Source organism: Apiospora marii, assembly GCF_038362585.1.
Source record: "Apiospora marii strain CBS 49790 chromosome Unknown utg000009l_segment0_segment0, whole genome shotgun sequence".
Lineage (NCBI taxonomy): Eukaryota > Fungi > Ascomycota > Sordariomycetes > Amphisphaeriales > Apiosporaceae > Apiospora > Apiospora marii.
Window position 1 is genome coordinate 2,615,642 of NW_027117381.1, and position 18,008 is coordinate 2,633,649.

Below are 18,008 nucleotides of genomic sequence, written 5' to 3' on the forward strand. Positions count from 1 at the left end.
TCTCGGCGGCTTTCTCCATCGTGGACGCGTACGATACGATACAGAGGCTGCGTCGCAACTGCCGGGACCTGCAGCGACGATCGCTGTCCGTATAATTTTAACGTACAACGACCCGGTTTTGGAACATGGGAGATCGCGAACAGGCATATGGAAATCAAGTTTCATGGTGCCACTAATAAACAGCAATGCTCCTGCTGCAGTAGTATACACAATATAACACAGTTTCATGGCAGAGTTTCTCGCGCCAGTGCACGGCATGCAAGCCCTGAAGGCTGTTGCCGCGTGGTCGTGAACGGCCGCGTGCGTGAGCGTGTGCGTGTGCGTACCAGCTCGGCCAGTGCCTAATGAGGGTGTAAGTGTGTAGCCGGGTCTGATCGCTGCCCCTCTCGGTCAAGAGTTTGGTCGTCGCTCGCGTACGGCATGAAGTCGTGTCACTTTGGTTGCGCGGTTCGACCACTGGCATTTGATTGTTTCCTGCATTCCCCGCGGTCAGCCAGGAACGTTGGGTGGCCGTCTTGTTGCTGCAGCTACTTGCTTAGCCGACATGCCTCCTCCCGAACCGGCGGACGGTAAGGGCAGCTTCGAGCCCGCCCCCTCGACTCCTGGCTTGAGCCGTTTACCGACTGGCCCCCAACTGTCTCGGACCCTTCTTTGGACGTGCACGATTATGCTTCGTCCGGTGTATTTCCTGGGTTCCACCCCACGGAGCGGACATCGAAGCGTTCTCTTACTTAGGCTTTTGCTTTCATCCGATTCCAATGAATGCCATCTAGTCTTCGCCGCCTGGCGCGCGTCAAGCGCATGCGACTTGGTGTGTAGTAGTAGTAGTAGTAGTAGTAGTAGTAGTAGTAGTAGTAGTAGTAGTAGTAGTAGTAGTAGTAGTAGTAGTAGTAGTAGTAGTAGTAGTATTATCGCATCATGTCGTCCTAGGGATATTCTGCTGTTTACCAGTGGCGTTATCCCGAGTCAGGCGGCATGAATGCAGACACGCCACCACCACCTTTCGCGGGGTCCGGGCCATTACTCGCGGGTCTACTGCATGCATTATATCTGGGTTCGGGGGCAACATCGGCGAACTGTTTTCGGTACTACGTATATGCAGGCGAAAATTTGCCATCTCGTCTTTGGGATTCCCACAACCAAGCCAGGTTGGTTTGCAGAGCTCTGAAAGGTATCTTGATTGTCCTGGATTCTGGATAATGACCGTTCCGGCGTCACCAACACTCCCGATATTACCTTCAAAGGTCGGCGGAGCACGGCGTGGATATGCTGTTTCTTCCGTTGGTAGACTGTCGTGCAACATTTCACCGATGGGATGGGCTCGAAGATGTGTTTGACCCAGCACCTCAGTGTCTGCTCCTGACTTGACACTCTTAGAGTATCGTTCTCCTGAAATAATAAGGTGACTGTTGTGTTGCTTCCCATTAATAATAGATCTCGAAGCACCGATCGCACAAGATATGGAGGCAGCGAGTTCGCTGGGCTGCCGACTTCATTTTGAGCACGTTGGTTACTTCGACAACACGACTGTGCGATAAGCCGGTCCTTGCTGTGGTTAGCCTGGTGTTACTCTTTGGAGACACAATAAACTGTCACAGCTCATCCGAGATGGAATGTAACAGACTTGAAATCCCCCCATCCACCACTTACCACCAAAGGATTGGCGAGCGGGTAGTTCTGCCGATGCTTACCCTGAGACTGGAAGGCATCCAGCACGAATGTTATGGATGTTCTCTGGCTTTGGGACACATTGGGAGCTAAGCGCATATCAAAGGGTTAGCAACTTGACTCGAGAATCCCGGCCATGTTATGTTGGCAGGGTTTCGTAATGGTATTCCTCGGACTTGTTGTACAATCAGGTTTCAACAAACCGGAATTATTCAACACTTCGCAGCTACTGCAAATTACACCCAGCTGTGTTTATAGCGACTGTCTATCGACTACTAATTATTTCACCGTTACAATTGTCACCTTGTTACTACTAATTTTGTTAGTAATGATTGTAACTAATAGGTGTGATATTGCTGCTGCTGGCAATCCCACTGCTACTATTCAACCCGGGACAGCCTATTCCAAATTACACAAAGGCTTATCTTTAGGGTTTATTCTATCTGCCATATATCTGCAATTGGCAGTCCATTGCCTTATACAGGAAGAACGATGGCAGTCGCCCGGGATCTTGAGCGGCTCATGAAGGGTCACAGAGGAACGAAACTATCATCGAACTTATGCCTATACAGACATGACTCCCTCGACCCAATACCGGTCCTTGTTGTAAGCAGGTACTTTCGGGAATTGCCAAAAGAAGAAATGAATACGATCTTACCTCATCCCACTAAGTATAGACTGGAATATCATGGCCAATGAATGGACCGGCCAAGGCTGACTACAGATGACTACGTGGCGCTAGTGAGGGTGCTTAGCCTCCATGATGAACATCATCCTTCGTCGAAACACCATGACACAAGAAGGAGGAACATCACATTTGAATGGTAACATCAATAGTTGCGTTCTTTTACTTCTGCTTACTGAATTCTGCCACCCGTCCCCAAGCCTTTCATCCGGACCTGCATCGGTGAGCTTGCATCACCACCACCACCACCGTCGTCATCATGGAGGCATCTTTGGGCCTGGATGATCCTCTTGATCATGACTCCATCTACACGGACCTCCTGGAGCCCGACTCCATCCGGCTCCTGGAGCTCTACCCAGGCCCCATGCGAGCCATCCCGTTGATGGGCTCGCTCATCGTAACGACGCTGCGCGACTGCGAGGCGGACCTCGTGAACCGCTACACGGCGCTGTCCTACGTATGGGGCGATGGCGACGACGCCGACCTGGCGCCCGCAGCAGCAGACACCATCATCCTGGCCGGCGGCTCCCTCAAGCTCGGCATCACGGCGAACCTGAGCGCGGCGCTCAAGGACGTCCGCCACACGTCCGAGGTCATGACCGTTTGGATCGACGCCGTCTGCATCAACCAGGCCGACGTCGAGGAGCGGAGCCGGCAGGTCGACCTCATGGGCGAGATCTACCGCAACGCGGGGAGCACCATCGTCTACCTGGGGCCCCTTAACCCGGCCGTGTCGCTGCTCTTCGACATCGTCGTGGAACGAAAGCAGCAGAGGATGGGGCTGCGGGAGGATCATTCCCCTCTGCGCGACGACGGAAAGCAGATGGCGACGAAGGAGGTCGGTGATGACGACGACGGCAGTATTGGGCTCCTTCGCCGCGCCGTGGAGGAGGACCTGAGCGCGTACCCGTGGTTCGGCCGCGGCTGGGTCTTCCAGGAGCTCGCGCCCTCCAAGGACCCGCGCATCCAGTGCGGCGAGCGCCGTCTCCCCTGGGACGACCTCCTGGGCGTCGCGCGGCCCTTCCTTGGGAGGACAGAAGCCACGCGCCGCCTGCAGGCCCTCGACGCCGTCCATAGAAGCAGCAGCGCGCGCTCTGACAAGGACCTGTGTAGTCTGATTCTGGCGCGGAGGGGGAGCCACGTAACGGACCCCCGCGACCTGTTCTTCTCGCTCATGGGGCTCGCCTCGGACCGCGAGACCTACCGGAAGTTCCTGGTACCCGACTACGGCAAGCCGGCTAGGCAGGTGTACATCGCCGCCGCCCGCTACATGAAACATAAGCTGGGCCTGTCGGGGTTCCTACACTCCGCCTTCGCCCGGCCGGCGGCGAAGAAGAGCAGAGCTCTTCACCTTCCTTCGTGGGTACCGGACTGGGAGGTTCAGACCATCATCCCCACTGCCCAGGAAACAGAAGAGACGAAAAGTGAGCCCACCGTCTCATCGTCCGAACCGCTAGATAAAGGGGCACTCCTCCTAGTCGAACAAATCGAAGAGTTCGGCAAAGTCGAGCGGCTGACAGATGCGTTCCAACGGGGTGCTTCATGCTTCCCCCACAATTGAATCCCGGGAAGGAGGGACTCTCGAATTCGGAAAGCGACTGCTCAGAATGGAACAATTCCATTGGCCCAGTCAAGAACACCGTCACTACCGTAGCAAACCCCCTCGAAGCTCCCGAGTGGCCGGAGCCCGACGACGCCAGATTTCATTACGCGATGGCCGCAGACCCAAGCCAAGAGCCACTTCCAACCCCAACGACATGCCGCTTGGCTTTGGTAGTAAAGCATGGCGGTCCAGATGATATCGACAAGTCGTCGTCTACTTATTACACCGTTTCCGTTCCCGTTAGTGTGGCCCTTGGCGATTCTCTTATATCATTCAAGAATCCCTCGTTCGATACGGTCAGGTCGGCAGCCAGGGAAGAGGATGTGATCTATGGCTTTCGGCGCCCTCTGAAGGGGAGTCCTGACAGGATTACCACAGAATATGGCGAAGCTCCGCTTTACGAGCTGGCAGGAATTCACCCTTGTAACCTTGAGCTGATTACAATACATGGTAAGACTCATGATAGAGGAAGTTTGATCGCTTTCTATTAGAGGATCTCTATGATCACTTCAGTATCATTGCTATCACCCCAATATATCATTCTGGGCACCTGCCGTACTTCAGGACCTTCCTCATCATTAGCGTCGCATGTCGACGATATATCACATGAGGTACCGGCGTTAGCATTTACTCTTCTTCAAGTGATAAGGCGTCTCGAGAGGGACCAATCAAATGTTTCTCGAGTAAGCGGTCATTCCATCCCTCATGACACCAGAATAGCGCGGAATAAACACTAGAACAGGAAGGAACAAACACCGAAAGTCGTTTATAGGGATTCCGTAATTCAGCACATGTCACGAAAGGAACTGTGTTTATAACTTCTTATTTTGCTTCTACGTGGGCCTAGCAACTAAGAACCAAATCCTGTAGCACGATTGAAGCTGCCCAGAACATCGGCATCAACGTTGATGAGATAGTTCTCTTGAAAACTGGGGCCAGTGCGTTGTACCAAGCTCTCCAGACTGGTCTTGACATAGTCGAGACAGTTGACATTTCTAACCGGGTCGCTCGTCAACAGCGATCTCTCTCGCACGTCTTTGGGCGTGTCCCATTCCGTTGCCTCGGCTGGTGCCATCATGACGGTGGCGTCTACTCCTGGGCTGTCTTCCTCTATAACCTGAGCGAAAACTCCAGTCCACATCGTGAAGAAGTCCTGTAGCTGTCCCAGCACAAGTTCCTGCACGGGCTGCCCCAGTTCGACCAAACGAGTCAAAGCAAGCAAGTTCAGCTTTTGACGCAGAGTGTCGGCCATGCAGTCAAACGCGTAGAACCACTCGGCACTTAGCCAGGGCCAGACCTGCTCTAGCGGGCCAAGCGAGGCCACCAGTTCGGCGAATATAGCAGGGTCGGCCAGAGCTATGCGAGATAGGATGGAGAAGTAGTCCGTCAACGCCAAGTTGCTCACGCGAGGCTGCCTCCTTTTCGGCCCCGAGGTTTGTCGAGCCTCGTGTGCGTCATGAATCCCCTCAAGCATAAACTTCAGAAATCCAGTTTCAACTAAGTCCTGACAGATGAGCTTCAGGCCATCGGTCCCGCCAAGCTCATTAGCACAACGGATCAGAGTCTCGGTGTACTTGGTGGCGATCGCGCATTGCTCGCGGCTGGTGGCATTATAGGTTGCAGCCAGGCCTTTGAGCAGTGTTTGTCTATGCTGGTTGTCGAGCACCGCCTCGGGTGATAGAACAATATAAGAGCCCGCAATGGTAAGGTGGCTCATGTGGTTTTCTGTGTGGGCTTCCAGATGCCTAACGGCATGGGGAATCAGGCCAAGAAGTTCTTGGGCCAAGGGGGGCTCGCTTTGAAGTAGAACATTAGTCCACAGCTCGAGTGCCTCCTCTATGAGATAGACGTAAACATCACTGCCCTCTTGAACTGCTTCCGCAATCAAAGGTAGGATGATATGATGGAAACGCCGCGAGCCGTTCTTCATGGACATAACCAGCGATTGCAAGATGGTCAACACGGCTTGTTTCATCATGAAGCCGAGATCTCCAGCAGAGGCCCATATGTTTGGGAGGGCTGACATGATCATGTCAGCAAAGTCTGCGATGTGGGTTTCCATCCTCTCTATGATGACTTTTGTCGTATTCAAGATGGCCAATTTTGTCTCGTCGACTTCCACTTCACCGAGCAATTGAAGCAACTGCCCAAGTACGTGTTTCGCATACGGGTGGAACTCTTCGCCGTTGAAACCGAAATCATCAGCCACCCATTTGAATTGCCTGGCTGCTGTGATGCGGACAACAACATCGTTGTACTGATCTTGGAGTAGAAGGTGGTTATAGATCTCGTATATCAGAGGGCGACTCTCAGGGGCGACGCGAACTGGCACCCATTGACTTATGAGAATTCCAATTCGTCGTCTTAGGATTTTACAATGTTCCCCTGTCTGTTGGGCATCAGCTGGTATTGTTGATCTTAGTAGCTCATCAAAGCTGAAGTGCTTTTCTACATGTGCCGCTGCCAAGCCTATTGTGTTGTAGATCGCTTCCTTGACCACGTTATCGTGCTGAGGGTTCTGGAGGGTTGCAAAGTAGGCGAGCAAAGGCTCCATAAGCAGCTGCTTGTAGTAGGTGAGTAGTTGCTGCAAGAGTTGTTCTGCACAGGGGCGGACCTCCCACTCCCATGCCGCACCTTGAGCCTCTTCTTGTTGCTCCCACTCCTCAGGATCCTCTTCCCAAGCGTCTAGGTCGGCTTTCCGGAAGATCAGAAGATGTGAAATGATCAAGCTAGTTATTTCAATAACCAGCGCATCTGTCAGTAGTCCTTGCTTCACCGATAGAATCAGTGCCGCCTGTTCTTCCTTTGTTTCTTGAGAACGGTATTTGAAAGTTTGCTGAGGTGCATGGACCATTCGCACGCATGAGCGAAGCAACAGCAAGCCTTTCAAAGCAAGTCTTTCGAGCAATGGACCCTCGACCTTAGATTTGTGGCCGACACCCGTGGTTGAGCTCGATCCATGGCGCAGTCCCTCGGACTTGTTGAAGACTTTAGCAAACTCGATTACAAGTCTCCAATATGACTGGACAAGATCGAACGAGTTAGGCAACGAGGCAAAACTCGCAGGATGATCGTTGGCCATATCGACATGAAGCTTGGAAAATTGCATGAGATGTTTCCCGACGATGTCCATTATTGGTTGCGGCAGCTCGTTTCCCAGGGCAGCGGATCCCACCAGCTTCATGAATTGTTCCCGCGACAATTCCCATGCTGCTTTGACAGTTTCGTCTCTATGGGGATATTCATAGCCAACTATCAACAGTCTCCGCAGAGCTTTGAAAGCGACCAGACTGTTGTGTATAGCCATACCGACTTCTTCCTCTTGTATTCTTCCCGTCTCGACAGCTGATATCCATACTGCGGAAGTCTTGGAGTGTATCTCCCCAGAACGAAGACAAGTTCTGGGGTAACGGACTGCAGCGCTGTCTGCGACTTACGCAAGCGAGCCGTCCCGAGCTCCTTGACGGTGCGCAGCAGTAACAGAAGAGCACCCGCGAGTTCGGCTTGATTCCCATCTTTCGTTTCGCGAAGAAGTGATATCAGATTTGGCAGAGCCTCGGGCCAGGCTTGGGGGTAGTCGATACGAATAATCTTGGCGGTGACAAGAGCGTTGTGTAGGGCAAGTTGCTTTTCGGGTTCGCCGACAGTACCGGAGAATAGCTTAGACCTGATCTGGTCCTTCTTGGCCGGCTGAATAGCATTCTTCAGGGTATGGTGCCGCCAGTACTTGTCGATGCCATTCTTGAGCTGGATGATGGCCAGCAATCGTATGTCGTGAGGGAGGGTTCTTTCGAGGAAAACCATCTGGGAAAGGAGAATAACAGGTTAGCTAAGCACACAACAGTCTGGACCTGAGCAAGCTTACCTGCAGGGCAGGGTAGTAATCCTCGTGCACTTCCCAGGAAGTGAGCTGCTGGCCGGCAGACTGGCGCTGGCTGAAGTCCTGAGATGATGCCAACTGGAGGGTGCGCCATAGCTCCTGTAGACTGAGAGGGCTGGCCTCGCCAGCTACCTCGATGGAAAAACTCATGTTGCGACCAGAGATCAAGACTCAGCGCAGGTGAGGCTTGTGCCAATACTGGATGGCACGCCCCTGAGAAGGTGAGGTCTATTCCTGCGGTCGCTTGATGGGCAAAGGAATCGATATTGGTCTGTTTACCACACCCAAGTTCGTGCAACTTTAGACAACATGAAATGGCGGGGCAGATGACAGTCAACAGTGGTGAATCGGGGTCCAGCACGGGATGACAGCTTAGGTGGGGTCCAGCGCCTTAAACATTCAACGCGAAATATACCGCGTACAGTGCACCTTCCTTCCCTCCAGAACTCAGTCTAAGGAATGAGTAAGTAAATAATGGATCAATCCAGGTAACGTCACTTTGGAGAGTGTTCCAATGAACATTAAAGGCTGTCAAAATATCTGCATTAATATATGGGCTGAGGTAAACAAACGTACGCTTCATATGCTACACGATATTTAGGCCCTTTTTGGTAGGCAGTATGCACTTAAGATTCTATCGGTTCAACTCATACATCAACGGATTCAGGGAAATTCCCTTTCGCCATATATTGTTTCTGTGTATATTTGTACGGCATATGATGAACGGAAACGAATATGTATCGAGAGTCCCATGCAATAATCGTGCATTCGCCGATATAATATTGATCTAACCCCTCTCTGCGACATTACAGTCAAACAAGGATACAACAAAAATTAGGTCAACTGGCGTTTGTCACACTGACTCAGATGCGTTGACCGTTTGATCGATGGCACGCACCCAGACATCCAAAGTGCCCAATCCACTGAAGTCGGAGAAATCAATTGCGGCACTCTCCCCTATGGCATCCTCAGCTGCGAAGCCGGGGACTGGCGGCTGTATCTTGTCCTGGGAGGGCTCGGGCGGGTCCGTGGGCGGCGACAAGTATTCCGCCACGACGTCCCGAAGCTCTTCGGCGAAGCCCCGCGAGACTTCCCAGATCTGCGCGTGCACGGCAAGTACCCGGGCGAGCATGGTGAGCTTTTCCCGATAGACGGGCGTGTCGAAACCCTGGAACACGCACGCATCTAGATACACCAGGGCCATGCACCGTATACTGGACACCAGCAGGGGCGAGAACTTCCCGAGGTCGAGCGGCTTGCGGAAGAGCGCGAGCATGTCATCCGCGGTCTGGATTTCCGTGTTGATCGCGTGCCAGCCGAAGCACTTGACCTTCTGGGCGCCCACAGAAGGGCCGGTACTGGGGCCAAGCGAGCAGCTCTCCTTGAGGCTGAGATTGTCTCTTGCGACGTTTGCTCGGATTCTCAGCCGGGCACTACACCAGCGCATTAATGCCTTACGATGTTGCACGAATCGAATATCGGACACAAGCAACTTACCTGTGAGCTAAACCAATTGTCTGCTGCAAGGCAATGTCGACCGAACCTTCGGAGTTTACCAGGTTTAGCTTCCACGCTGGTATCTTGAGGAGCCAGTCGCAAATGAGGGAGTCTGCCCGCTCGAAAAGGTTCTTCTTCTTGTCTTCGGGGGCGTTGTGGTAACTGAGTACGTATGTCGCTATGATACGGCACAGGTTGATCAGATATGCCAACGACGAGAACTCCGCCGTGCCGAGGGCGCTATGTATGTCATACTGGACCAAAGACGTTGGCGGAGGTATGTTCTAGCTCGACTGAATTAGTCTCATCCAATTTGTTTGTTTATTTCAGGGGATACTGAATGATTGCTGCTTCAATCCCTCCCTACTAAGGGAGAGTGAGAGAGAAGACTTACCCCTGATTCGTACTCCCACTCGTCACAGGGCAAGTCCACATCGCCTGGGAGATCGCATAACTGTCTGTTATCGAAGACGTCGCGGCAAACATGCAGCCAGTAAAGACCCCAGTATGTCCGCCGATAACTCTCAGCAACGACCGGGTCAGGGGCTGCCGCAGCGAAAGCTTTGTTATGCATCCCCAATTCCTGAGCTATTGTGTTCGCACGATGGAGCCACCCACTATAATATGTGAAGGTTGTGTTTCCGAATGCTGCGAGACTCATGATGAGCAGCCCTTGGACTGACTGTGGCGTAATAGGGAGAGGAGCGCAGGCTGCAGCATAGGCCGCCTCTCCCAGCTCGTCCGATCGGGTCTCCGGCATATATAAGGAGCCGATGTAGTTAATGGCCATCAACAGGAAATGCATAGAGCAGGGATCCGTTATGGCTTGGTCTAGAAGAGACCTCTTTGGTAACACGAACGGGTGTGCGACGTGGAAACAACTATAATAGGCATCGAAAGGGGTGTGCTTCGCAGGGGTTCCTGAGTTCAGAGTAACGTGCACTGACGGATCCCAGCCCACCGAAATGCCATCTTCAACATCACGTATTGGGTTGGCTATGGGAACGTTGGTAGCCTGGGTCTCAAGCTCAGCCGATTCAACTGTAGGTATCACAGCTGGTTTGTCTGATATCAGACTCCTTTTTTTCTGATCGCGGATACCCCGTCTGGATTTCGCGTAAAAGCACTGGCTCCAGGGTCAGCACCTGGCGTCTTAAGTTGCAGAATGCCATTGCTCAAACCAGTGCTGCCGGGATATTCAGAAGAAGAGCCGGTATCACATTCATGTTGTGATGGTCATATAATCTCTAGATGGATGTGTAGCTTACAGGCTTTCCTTCGTTGGCGCATCTCTTGCAAGCAGGCAATGTAGCGTCGCATTTCATGTGCCTATGGCATCAAGGGTTAACTTCGCTTCTTCTTGGTTCACTCGTCACAAACTTGATCACTCACTTCGAGCGGCATTGTACACAAGCAAGCGAGACACGGATGGCTGGCCTTGGGGTGCGAGAACTTGGCCTTGGGTCAGAGCTATCTAGCGTGGAAGCCTGGCTCTGAGAATTTGCCGTGGTCTTCGTGCCCCGTGTCATGGCGAATCGGCCCCGGCACAAGGGCTCGCGAAGCGTTTCCAATGCTCGCAGAGTGATTGTCTGTATCTCGAAAATGGTTATAAGCTTGAGGTGGTTCTTGGACAACCAAGTGTGGTGCGACGGGGAAACGGCGATGCTTAAGTAAGATGATCTAGAGCGGCCTTTCAAGGAGCCTGTATGGGTAGATTTATGTCTGGGCCTGTCCTGCAGGTTCATCGCCAACATGCAGATGTCCAACGCATTCTTGCTGTGCACGCTGCTGCATATTTGATGACATTGGATGCGGGCTGGCCGGATCTTGGCGTTTGACACCACAGGCGGCCGCCAAAATGGCGGGAAGAGGTTGATACCGGCGAGCCTCGAGCTATGCGGGGGAAGTGTAGGGCTGTCCATTTCGATATGGCCAATGAAGGTGGTGCTGAGATTACATACAGGGGTGGGGGTAGCAAGGTCAAGAGAGTAAGACGGATGACGAGAAACACGAAGAGAAAGAGAGAAGGTCAGGTAATCAGGCTGCTGCGTATCTGAATGGTCTTGCTATAACACCCATGTCTCTCCGAGACAGCAGTGGTAATGTAGGTGCGTGCAGACTTACATATGTACTTACCTTCCTATAGCTTGCATTGAGACTGTTGCCTCGGTTTGAACGAAGTTCATGGCTGAAATGCCCCTTGTTCTTTATATCGCCATTTCTATCGCATCACCTGATAGCTGCCGGTCTACCCGGCTCATACCCAGCCTCAGTTTTGTTTCTGGTTTTGATAGTAGATAGCAAGCATGCCCTCAGAAAACTGTGCCATCTCTGCCGTTTCTCGGGGGGGGGGGTCCCGTCACCTATATTCGTTTCTTGCAGCGAGAATCTTGAACAGGCGAGCCTTGCAATACGACGATTATGCAACATTTCAGCCCTGAACGTCGAAGCAAACTTGCACAGCCTTCTGCTCCGAATGAAGCCAATGTCCCTACTACTTGATGATGAGACGGTACTTACACATACACTGACCATAAGACCCCCCTTTTGGGATCTTCGCCATTGGCCGGTATCCCTCATCAAAGGTAAGTACTAGTGGTGACGCTGGATTTTGAGAGATGCGGTGAGACCAGCCCTGTAAGATAGACGACAGAGTGATATGTCTTGGCTTTCAGTGTAGTCCCAAGCCGCTGTCTAGCGTCATCAAGTTAAAAGTCCGCAGCATAAATCATGAAGCGATTAGCTGCGCATGTAAGACAGATAAGTGAGCTACATTGATGCATGAGATGCGATTTGCTGTACACCTCTAATTCAACATTGAAGTTGTAATACATACCGGAGTGGTGGGTCGCATCGAATGCATGGGCCTTACGTAACGAGGACCAGCCTCCATGATCGGTGCCACCGAGGTCCGTTAGGACAGGACCTCGGTCGATTCGCGATTGGCGCCAACGGCCAATACTACTTTCGACCCTGCGTCACCACCACCGCCAAACTGCCTGCGCACAACAACACAACTGTCGCGTCTCAACCATTTACAAGCCTCGTTGCACGTAAAACAATGCCCGCGGGATAGCACGAACCATCATCTACGAACATTTAGCCCGGCAATGCTTCTTCGATGAGCTCCTCCAGCAGCTTCGCGCAGGCGCAGCAGCGACTGGCTGCGCGCCGACAAGCCCGCGAACGAGAGAACCAGGCCCGCCTCATCACACGACGCGAAGAATCACAAGCCTGGTCCCGCGCCGCCAAACTACCTTTCCCCCTCAACCGACTCGGGTCCTCGACACTCTCGGCTTGGGACGTGTTATCCTTGCGCGAGGGAACGAGGCCCTCCTTTCGCGTTGGTCAGGTTGACGCAGAGCTCCTCGACGAAGAGCTTGTCGAGCTTCTCCGCGGCCAAGTCGGCGATGCGCTCAAATACCTCGGAGGCAACATAAAAGACGACTGGTCGGCCGAGATACTTCTGGGCCTTCGCGCCGTACTTTTTAAACTTACCCTATGGGACCACGATGCCACGTACGGGGCCGCTCTACAGAATCTCAAATACACGGATGCGCGACATAACTCGCCTAGCCTGTCACCACCGAGCAAATGGCAGAAGGTTCTCTATGGACTTATCACCGTCGGGGGCAAATACGGATGGACCAAATGGGAAGATTGGCTATTAGACCAGGACAATGGCTATGACGCACCATCACCGCTGGTACAACGACTGTCGGGCATCACCTCGAAACTATCTTCTGCACACTCAGTCGCAGCTTTTGCTTCGTTTCTTGTGTTCTTGCTGCATGGGAGATATCGAACACTTCTTGATAGGCTCCTGCGAATACGACTAGTGCCGCCGACTAGCCAAGTCAGTCGAGAGGTCTCGTTTGAGTACCTCAACCGCCAGCTTGTATGGCACGCTTTTACAGAGTTTCTACTTTTCGTACTGCCACTTGTTGGCATTAACCGCTGGCGTCGATGGCTCTCCCGCGCATGGAAGAAGACGAAAGATATAGTCCACATCAGCTCCGACGACGCAGGCAGCGGCAAGCAGGGCGAATATGCGTTCCTGCCCGAACGGACATGTGCCATATGCTATCAGGATCAGAATAGCGCCACATCGGAGAACGAGGTCCTTGCCGTGGCAGCATCCAGCGGAGTCGTCGGGTCGGCTCAGACCGATATCACAAACCCTTACGAGACGATACCGTGCGGTTGCATATACTGTTATGTCTGTTTAGCAACCCGTCTCGAGCGGGAGGAAGGCGAAGGCTGGACTTGTCTGCGCTGCGGCGAGTTGGTCAAGGAATGCAAGCCATGGAGCGGGGATGTGTTGGAAGAAGTGGCCAAGGAGCCATCTTCTTCCCCCAAGCGCGTTGGCTTTGCTGATGAACTCGAAATGGCTGCGCCAAAGGAGCGCGACCTGGAAAAGTCAGACCACACCATCAAAGGTGATCGCAATGATAGTAATGACAACTCGGCAGATACAGATTCTGAGATCTACGAGGAAGAGGAAGAGGAGTTGGGCGGCGATATTAATGAATAGAAAGGACCTTACGATGAACCAGCATTGTATGGCCAGTTCTCAGGCGACCTCGCTCTGCTTGAGCAGCTTATTGGGTCGGAAATATTGCAACACTTTGTACCAATATAATAATTTTCACTGATGCACACTGTTCATCTGTATCGAAACCCGATGTATTACCTAAGAACGGTTATACTACTCCGACCCAACTCCTGCGATTTCATTCAAGGCCATGAGGCTAAGATCTAGGTACATATTGGAGGGTCTGTCTAGCTTGTTGTAGTGTAGCTGAGCTAGCTGCCAAACTTCAAAATGGAGTATGCGGTGTGATGTTGATGAGAACGGTGTGCCTGCAATGCAAAGCCGACGTACGGGTAGTCCGTTGCTGGTAAACTCTACACCCAGCCTCTTATAAAGAACGCTGTGCTCTTGCTGGATCGCTGATACTGGCTTGATACCATTATGGCTCTAACAAAGACATGGCGTCCATAAAAGGAAACCCCATATATCGAGCAAAACCGAACGCGGAAGGAGGCAGACAAGGACCCCACTAGGGGCCCTGCCTTAAACACGCCCAGCGCTCCGGTGACCTGCAGCCACTAGACCCCAAGCAGATTGCAGGCAGGCAGGGTCTCTGCACTAAACCTAGCAGCGCCCATTAGCGTCATCGCGAGCTGTCACGAGTTAAACATTTGGAGCATCGGTCCATCCCGAGCCCCAGTCAACCAAAGCCGCTTGGCTCACCGATACCTGCTTTCCTGCGGCCTGAAGGACAAGATCCTCGACCAAGGAAGACGCACAGCGAAAGCGACCAAGAAAACGCATTCTGCTTTGTTCAGAGCTGACCGCCCCCCGCCCAGCGCGCTCCGAGTGCCGGATTCTCGTGGGCCCTGCTTCGTGGACACGAAAAACTATTGAAGAGCGCGTACTGGAGCAATGTAACATGCCCGACTGCTGTCTCCCCAACCTATCACGGCAGCCACAAACACACGGGCCCTACAGTATAACCACATAATTGCAATTCTGGAAAATCTCGGTTCGACAAGGCCGCACGAAAAGAGGGAAATTCAGAGAGCGAGCAACGAGCGTGAGGAAGCACCGGGAAGCACCAGAGTAGTATTAGTCGGGGGAGGAGACGACATTGCCACACAGGGAAGGGAAGAAGAGAATGCCCGAATTCTTTCCCTTCATCCCCGGCACCGAAACCTCACGGACAGCGCACCAGCACGCCTCGGACGCCTCGCCGCTCCTCGGCCGGTTTCGAGCTGTGCCGCGGAACCAGCAGCGCCGGCACTCCGCCTCGGCGCTGGGTCTGCTGTCCAACGGCAGCGGCGGTCGCGGCAGCGTGCACGTCGGTTATGGCGCGCTGATTGCCTCCGAACTCGGCAGGGCACCGGACGACGACGATGATAACGATATCTACGACGATAGTGACGGGGCAGGCCGGGCGCACAAGGCGTACAGGCTGGTGCGGCGCAATGTGGAGGATCTTTTCGTCGCTCCACGCCAGACGGCGGTGAAAAGGGTCGTGGAGAGATGGTGGACACGCTGGGGAGTTTTGGTCTTCTTGCCAGCCGCCTTGGTAAGTAATTCAGGCACGGGGCACAATGGCCTTTGCATCATCCCGCAAACTCTAACTAATAATAAACGCTGACGGCTGTATACAGGCTGTGGCGTGGTGCGCTATTCCCTTTCCGCAGTACCCTCTCCGGCCTGGCGACCCGGATCGGGATCCAGGGCACGGCAATAACCACCAAACCCCCGGACACGGGTCCGCTCGTGTGCAGGTCAACTTTTGGTTCTTCCTCTTTGTGTACTACGGCTTCTACAACCTCACGGCCTTGATGTGGATCACCAAAGTCTTCAACATCTACAGTCTAAATTGGTGGCCGTCAACTTTGGGCTTTCCCTTGACAATTACTCTGATCGCGATCTTGGGCCTTGCCGCACCGATACCTGTGTACCTGGTACCTGAGCTTAGATTTCTCACCATCCACAACACTGCATGGATATCATGGACCTTTATCATCATGGCCATGCCGGTGGCTATTGCTTTTGCATCCTCATGCTGCACGAGCGGCATCTCGGCCTTCGAAATTCTCTGTCTGAGACGCAACGCATCTTCACCTCATCCTGGTGGACCAGTGATGGTGACAGCGTGGCTGATCGGAGCCATCAACGTCGACGTATGGGACGCAATGACTACGCAATAGATCCGGATTCCATGCTACGGGCCCCTCCGTCGCAACGAGCTCGCGCGTCGGCGATAATGCGCCGCCGCTGGCTACCGGCGAGCTTCGTGCGATTTGTGTGGTTCTGTCTCGCCCTTCTCGTTGGGCTGCTGGCTTATCTGATAGGAGAAGCCTACGCCGAGATATACCTTCGGACCTTACCGCACAACAACCTGGAGACTGTCGTCTATGTGTATAGCTGGGTCATAACTGTCCACCTACTCGATGCGCTGACCGGCTGGATTCTCGGTGTTAGCGAAGGGGAACGAGTCGGAAGCTATCCCTTAAGCTGGATATTTAAACTGTAAGATATGGTTGATTGTTGCCCGTTTTCTTTGAGATTTGCTGACCAATTGCTTGTCAGATACTTCATGTTGACTTACCAGACTTATGTACGAGCTTTGTATGCACGCCTGCGCTCGCCATCCCAGTTCATCTTGCTGCAAGCGCTCTCGTCCACTTCCCTCATCGTCTTGGTCCCCGTAACCATGAGCATGACGTATCACCGCGTCATGACGTTCCTCGGCCTGACCACGCAGTCGTACGCCGCGTACCAGAAGCTCTGCATCCGCAACGTCTTCATCCGGTTCCTCGCCGAGAACGTCAGCATGCTGGCGTTCCTGGGCAGCATCCTGGTGCTGCACTTTGGCTCCAACAAGCACGTCTACCCCTACTTCGCGTTCGACGACCCGGACGACATCGAGGACGGCTACAATTTCGGTTTCACCTTCTACGCCTCGAGCATCACGTGGGCGTGCGAGCTGGTCGCGGGCTTCTTGCTCCGGGCCCTCATCCGCTGGTGCTTCGGAGTCAACGCGAGCGTCGAGGGCAAGCTCGACCTGGCCGTCTGGCCCGAGCTGCTACCTACGAGTATGGCGGTCATGCTGCACGTACTGCAGAACATGCTATTTTCCATTATTCGCCTGCATTTTCATTGATGGGGGCGGGCCGGTTCGGGATAGGTAGTCAGTTTAGTTGGGTGAAGACGAGAACAAGATTCGCCGAGAGGTGTAAAGTTGGGGGAAATATTTGGGGAAACAGTTTCCGGGAAATATGTGGTAAGAAAAACAATGGTTGTTCGTCGCTCGGAACGGAGGTGAGGCTTGTGGTTGGTGTGTACAGCCGCCGACGTGGGAATGACGTGTGTGAGCAAGTTCTCACCGAAGGGGGAGCTGGCGGCTAGGGGAGAGGGTTGGCATCCGTTTCTGTCTATCGCGTTATAGGTCTCCCACCGACCCGTCCACCGGTTGCGGGGTGATAGTGTATTATGATGGTGGTGGTACTGGGTGGTGGTGTGCAATTGGGGGAAGCACCACCCTCTTCGTGGCCTTTTGTGTTCTGTTTTTTTTTCCCCCTTTGGAGCTGGACTTGTTTTTGATTTGGTCGTTCTTGATTACCTATTGTTGTAACTTTTCCCACCCACAGCAAGCATGCACAGAATGCCCGTCCAAGGTGGCTGGACTTACTAGAGATGATACCCCCTTTTTTTCGACTGGTTCACTTGCTTTCAGACTGCATAAGATATCCCTGCTTTATTTAATCTAGACATCCTGCCGCTTTGCAGCCATTCGTTGCCACCAGAGATGGAAACCATGCAATGCATCTCCCAAGAGTGCCGCATCGGCGTGATACGATAAGAGGTTCGCTCGATCATGTTGTTTGTTTGTCTGCCTCGTGTATGTATCGTGCACCTCCTAGCGAGGCCGTTTTCGCAGATATGCGCAATCAATAGATGCGAAAAGGTTGCCGCATGGGATGATGGACCGCCAAGTCGAGCAGAACCGGTTATTGGTTGCTCGGGAATTAATTGACCTGGGATACGGAAGGAGATGCATGCCAACCTTGGGAAGGGGGCTACACATTCACAACATCTCGCCCCTCTCAATGAAGGAGGGCCCATGTGTCGTACGCAACTACACACACATACTTAT

General features: G+C 53.1%; 6 protein-coding genes across 6 annotated transcripts; 4 read left to right on the top strand and 2 right to left on the bottom strand.

The window, feature by feature from the left end:
* Nucleotides 1–2,612: 2,612 nt before the first annotated feature.
* PG985_012371 (uncharacterized protein) lies at nt 2,613–3,914 on the top strand (the record flags this gene model as incomplete). Its single annotated transcript, XM_066832137.1, has 1 exon — nt 2,613–3,914. The coding sequence occupies one exon, from the start codon at nt 2,613–2,615 to the stop codon at nt 3,912–3,914; it is 1,302 nt and encodes a 433-aa protein (XP_066680187.1).
* An 892-nt stretch (nt 3,915–4,806) lies between these two features.
* On the bottom strand, nt 4,807–7,986 carry PG985_012372 (importin-beta domain-containing protein; the record flags this gene model as incomplete). The annotated part of the gene is given in 3 exon segments (XM_066832138.1): nt 4,807–7,382; nt 7,394–7,760; nt 7,822–7,986. 3 exon segments carry the CDS (start codon nt 7,984–7,986, stop codon nt 4,807–4,809), a joined length of 3,108 nt encoding a protein of 1,035 aa, XP_066680188.1.
* Nucleotides 7,987–8,689: 703 nt separating this feature from the next.
* On the bottom strand, nt 8,690–10,862 carry PG985_012373 (importin-beta domain-containing protein; the record flags this gene model as incomplete). The annotated part of the gene is made up of 5 exons (XM_066832139.1): nt 8,690–9,269; nt 9,334–9,617; nt 9,728–10,459; nt 10,602–10,662; nt 10,726–10,862. The coding sequence occupies 5 exons, from the start codon at nt 10,860–10,862 to the stop codon at nt 8,690–8,692; spliced, it is 1,794 nt and encodes a 597-aa protein (XP_066680189.1).
* A 1,592-nt stretch (nt 10,863–12,454) lies between these two features.
* On the top strand, nt 12,455–13,867 carry PG985_012374 (uncharacterized protein; the record flags this gene model as incomplete). The annotated part of the gene is made up of 1 exon (XM_066832140.1): nt 12,455–13,867. The coding sequence occupies one exon, from the start codon at nt 12,455–12,457 to the stop codon at nt 13,865–13,867; it is 1,413 nt and encodes a 470-aa protein (XP_066680190.1).
* Nucleotides 13,868–15,014: 1,147 nt separating this feature from the next.
* On the top strand, nt 15,015–16,059 carry PG985_012375 (uncharacterized protein; the record flags this gene model as incomplete). Its single annotated transcript, XM_066832141.1, has 2 exons — nt 15,015–15,428; nt 15,514–16,059. The coding sequence occupies 2 exons, from the start codon at nt 15,015–15,017 to the stop codon at nt 16,057–16,059; spliced, it is 960 nt and encodes a 319-aa protein (XP_066680191.1).
* An 11-nt stretch (nt 16,060–16,070) lies between these two features.
* PG985_012376 (uncharacterized protein) lies at nt 16,071–17,015 on the top strand (the record flags this gene model as incomplete). The annotated part of the gene is made up of 2 exons (XM_066832142.1): nt 16,071–16,381; nt 16,442–17,015. 2 exons carry the CDS (start codon nt 16,071–16,073, stop codon nt 17,013–17,015), a joined length of 885 nt encoding a protein of 294 aa, XP_066680192.1.
* Between the last annotated feature and the right edge of the window lie 993 nt (nt 17,016–18,008).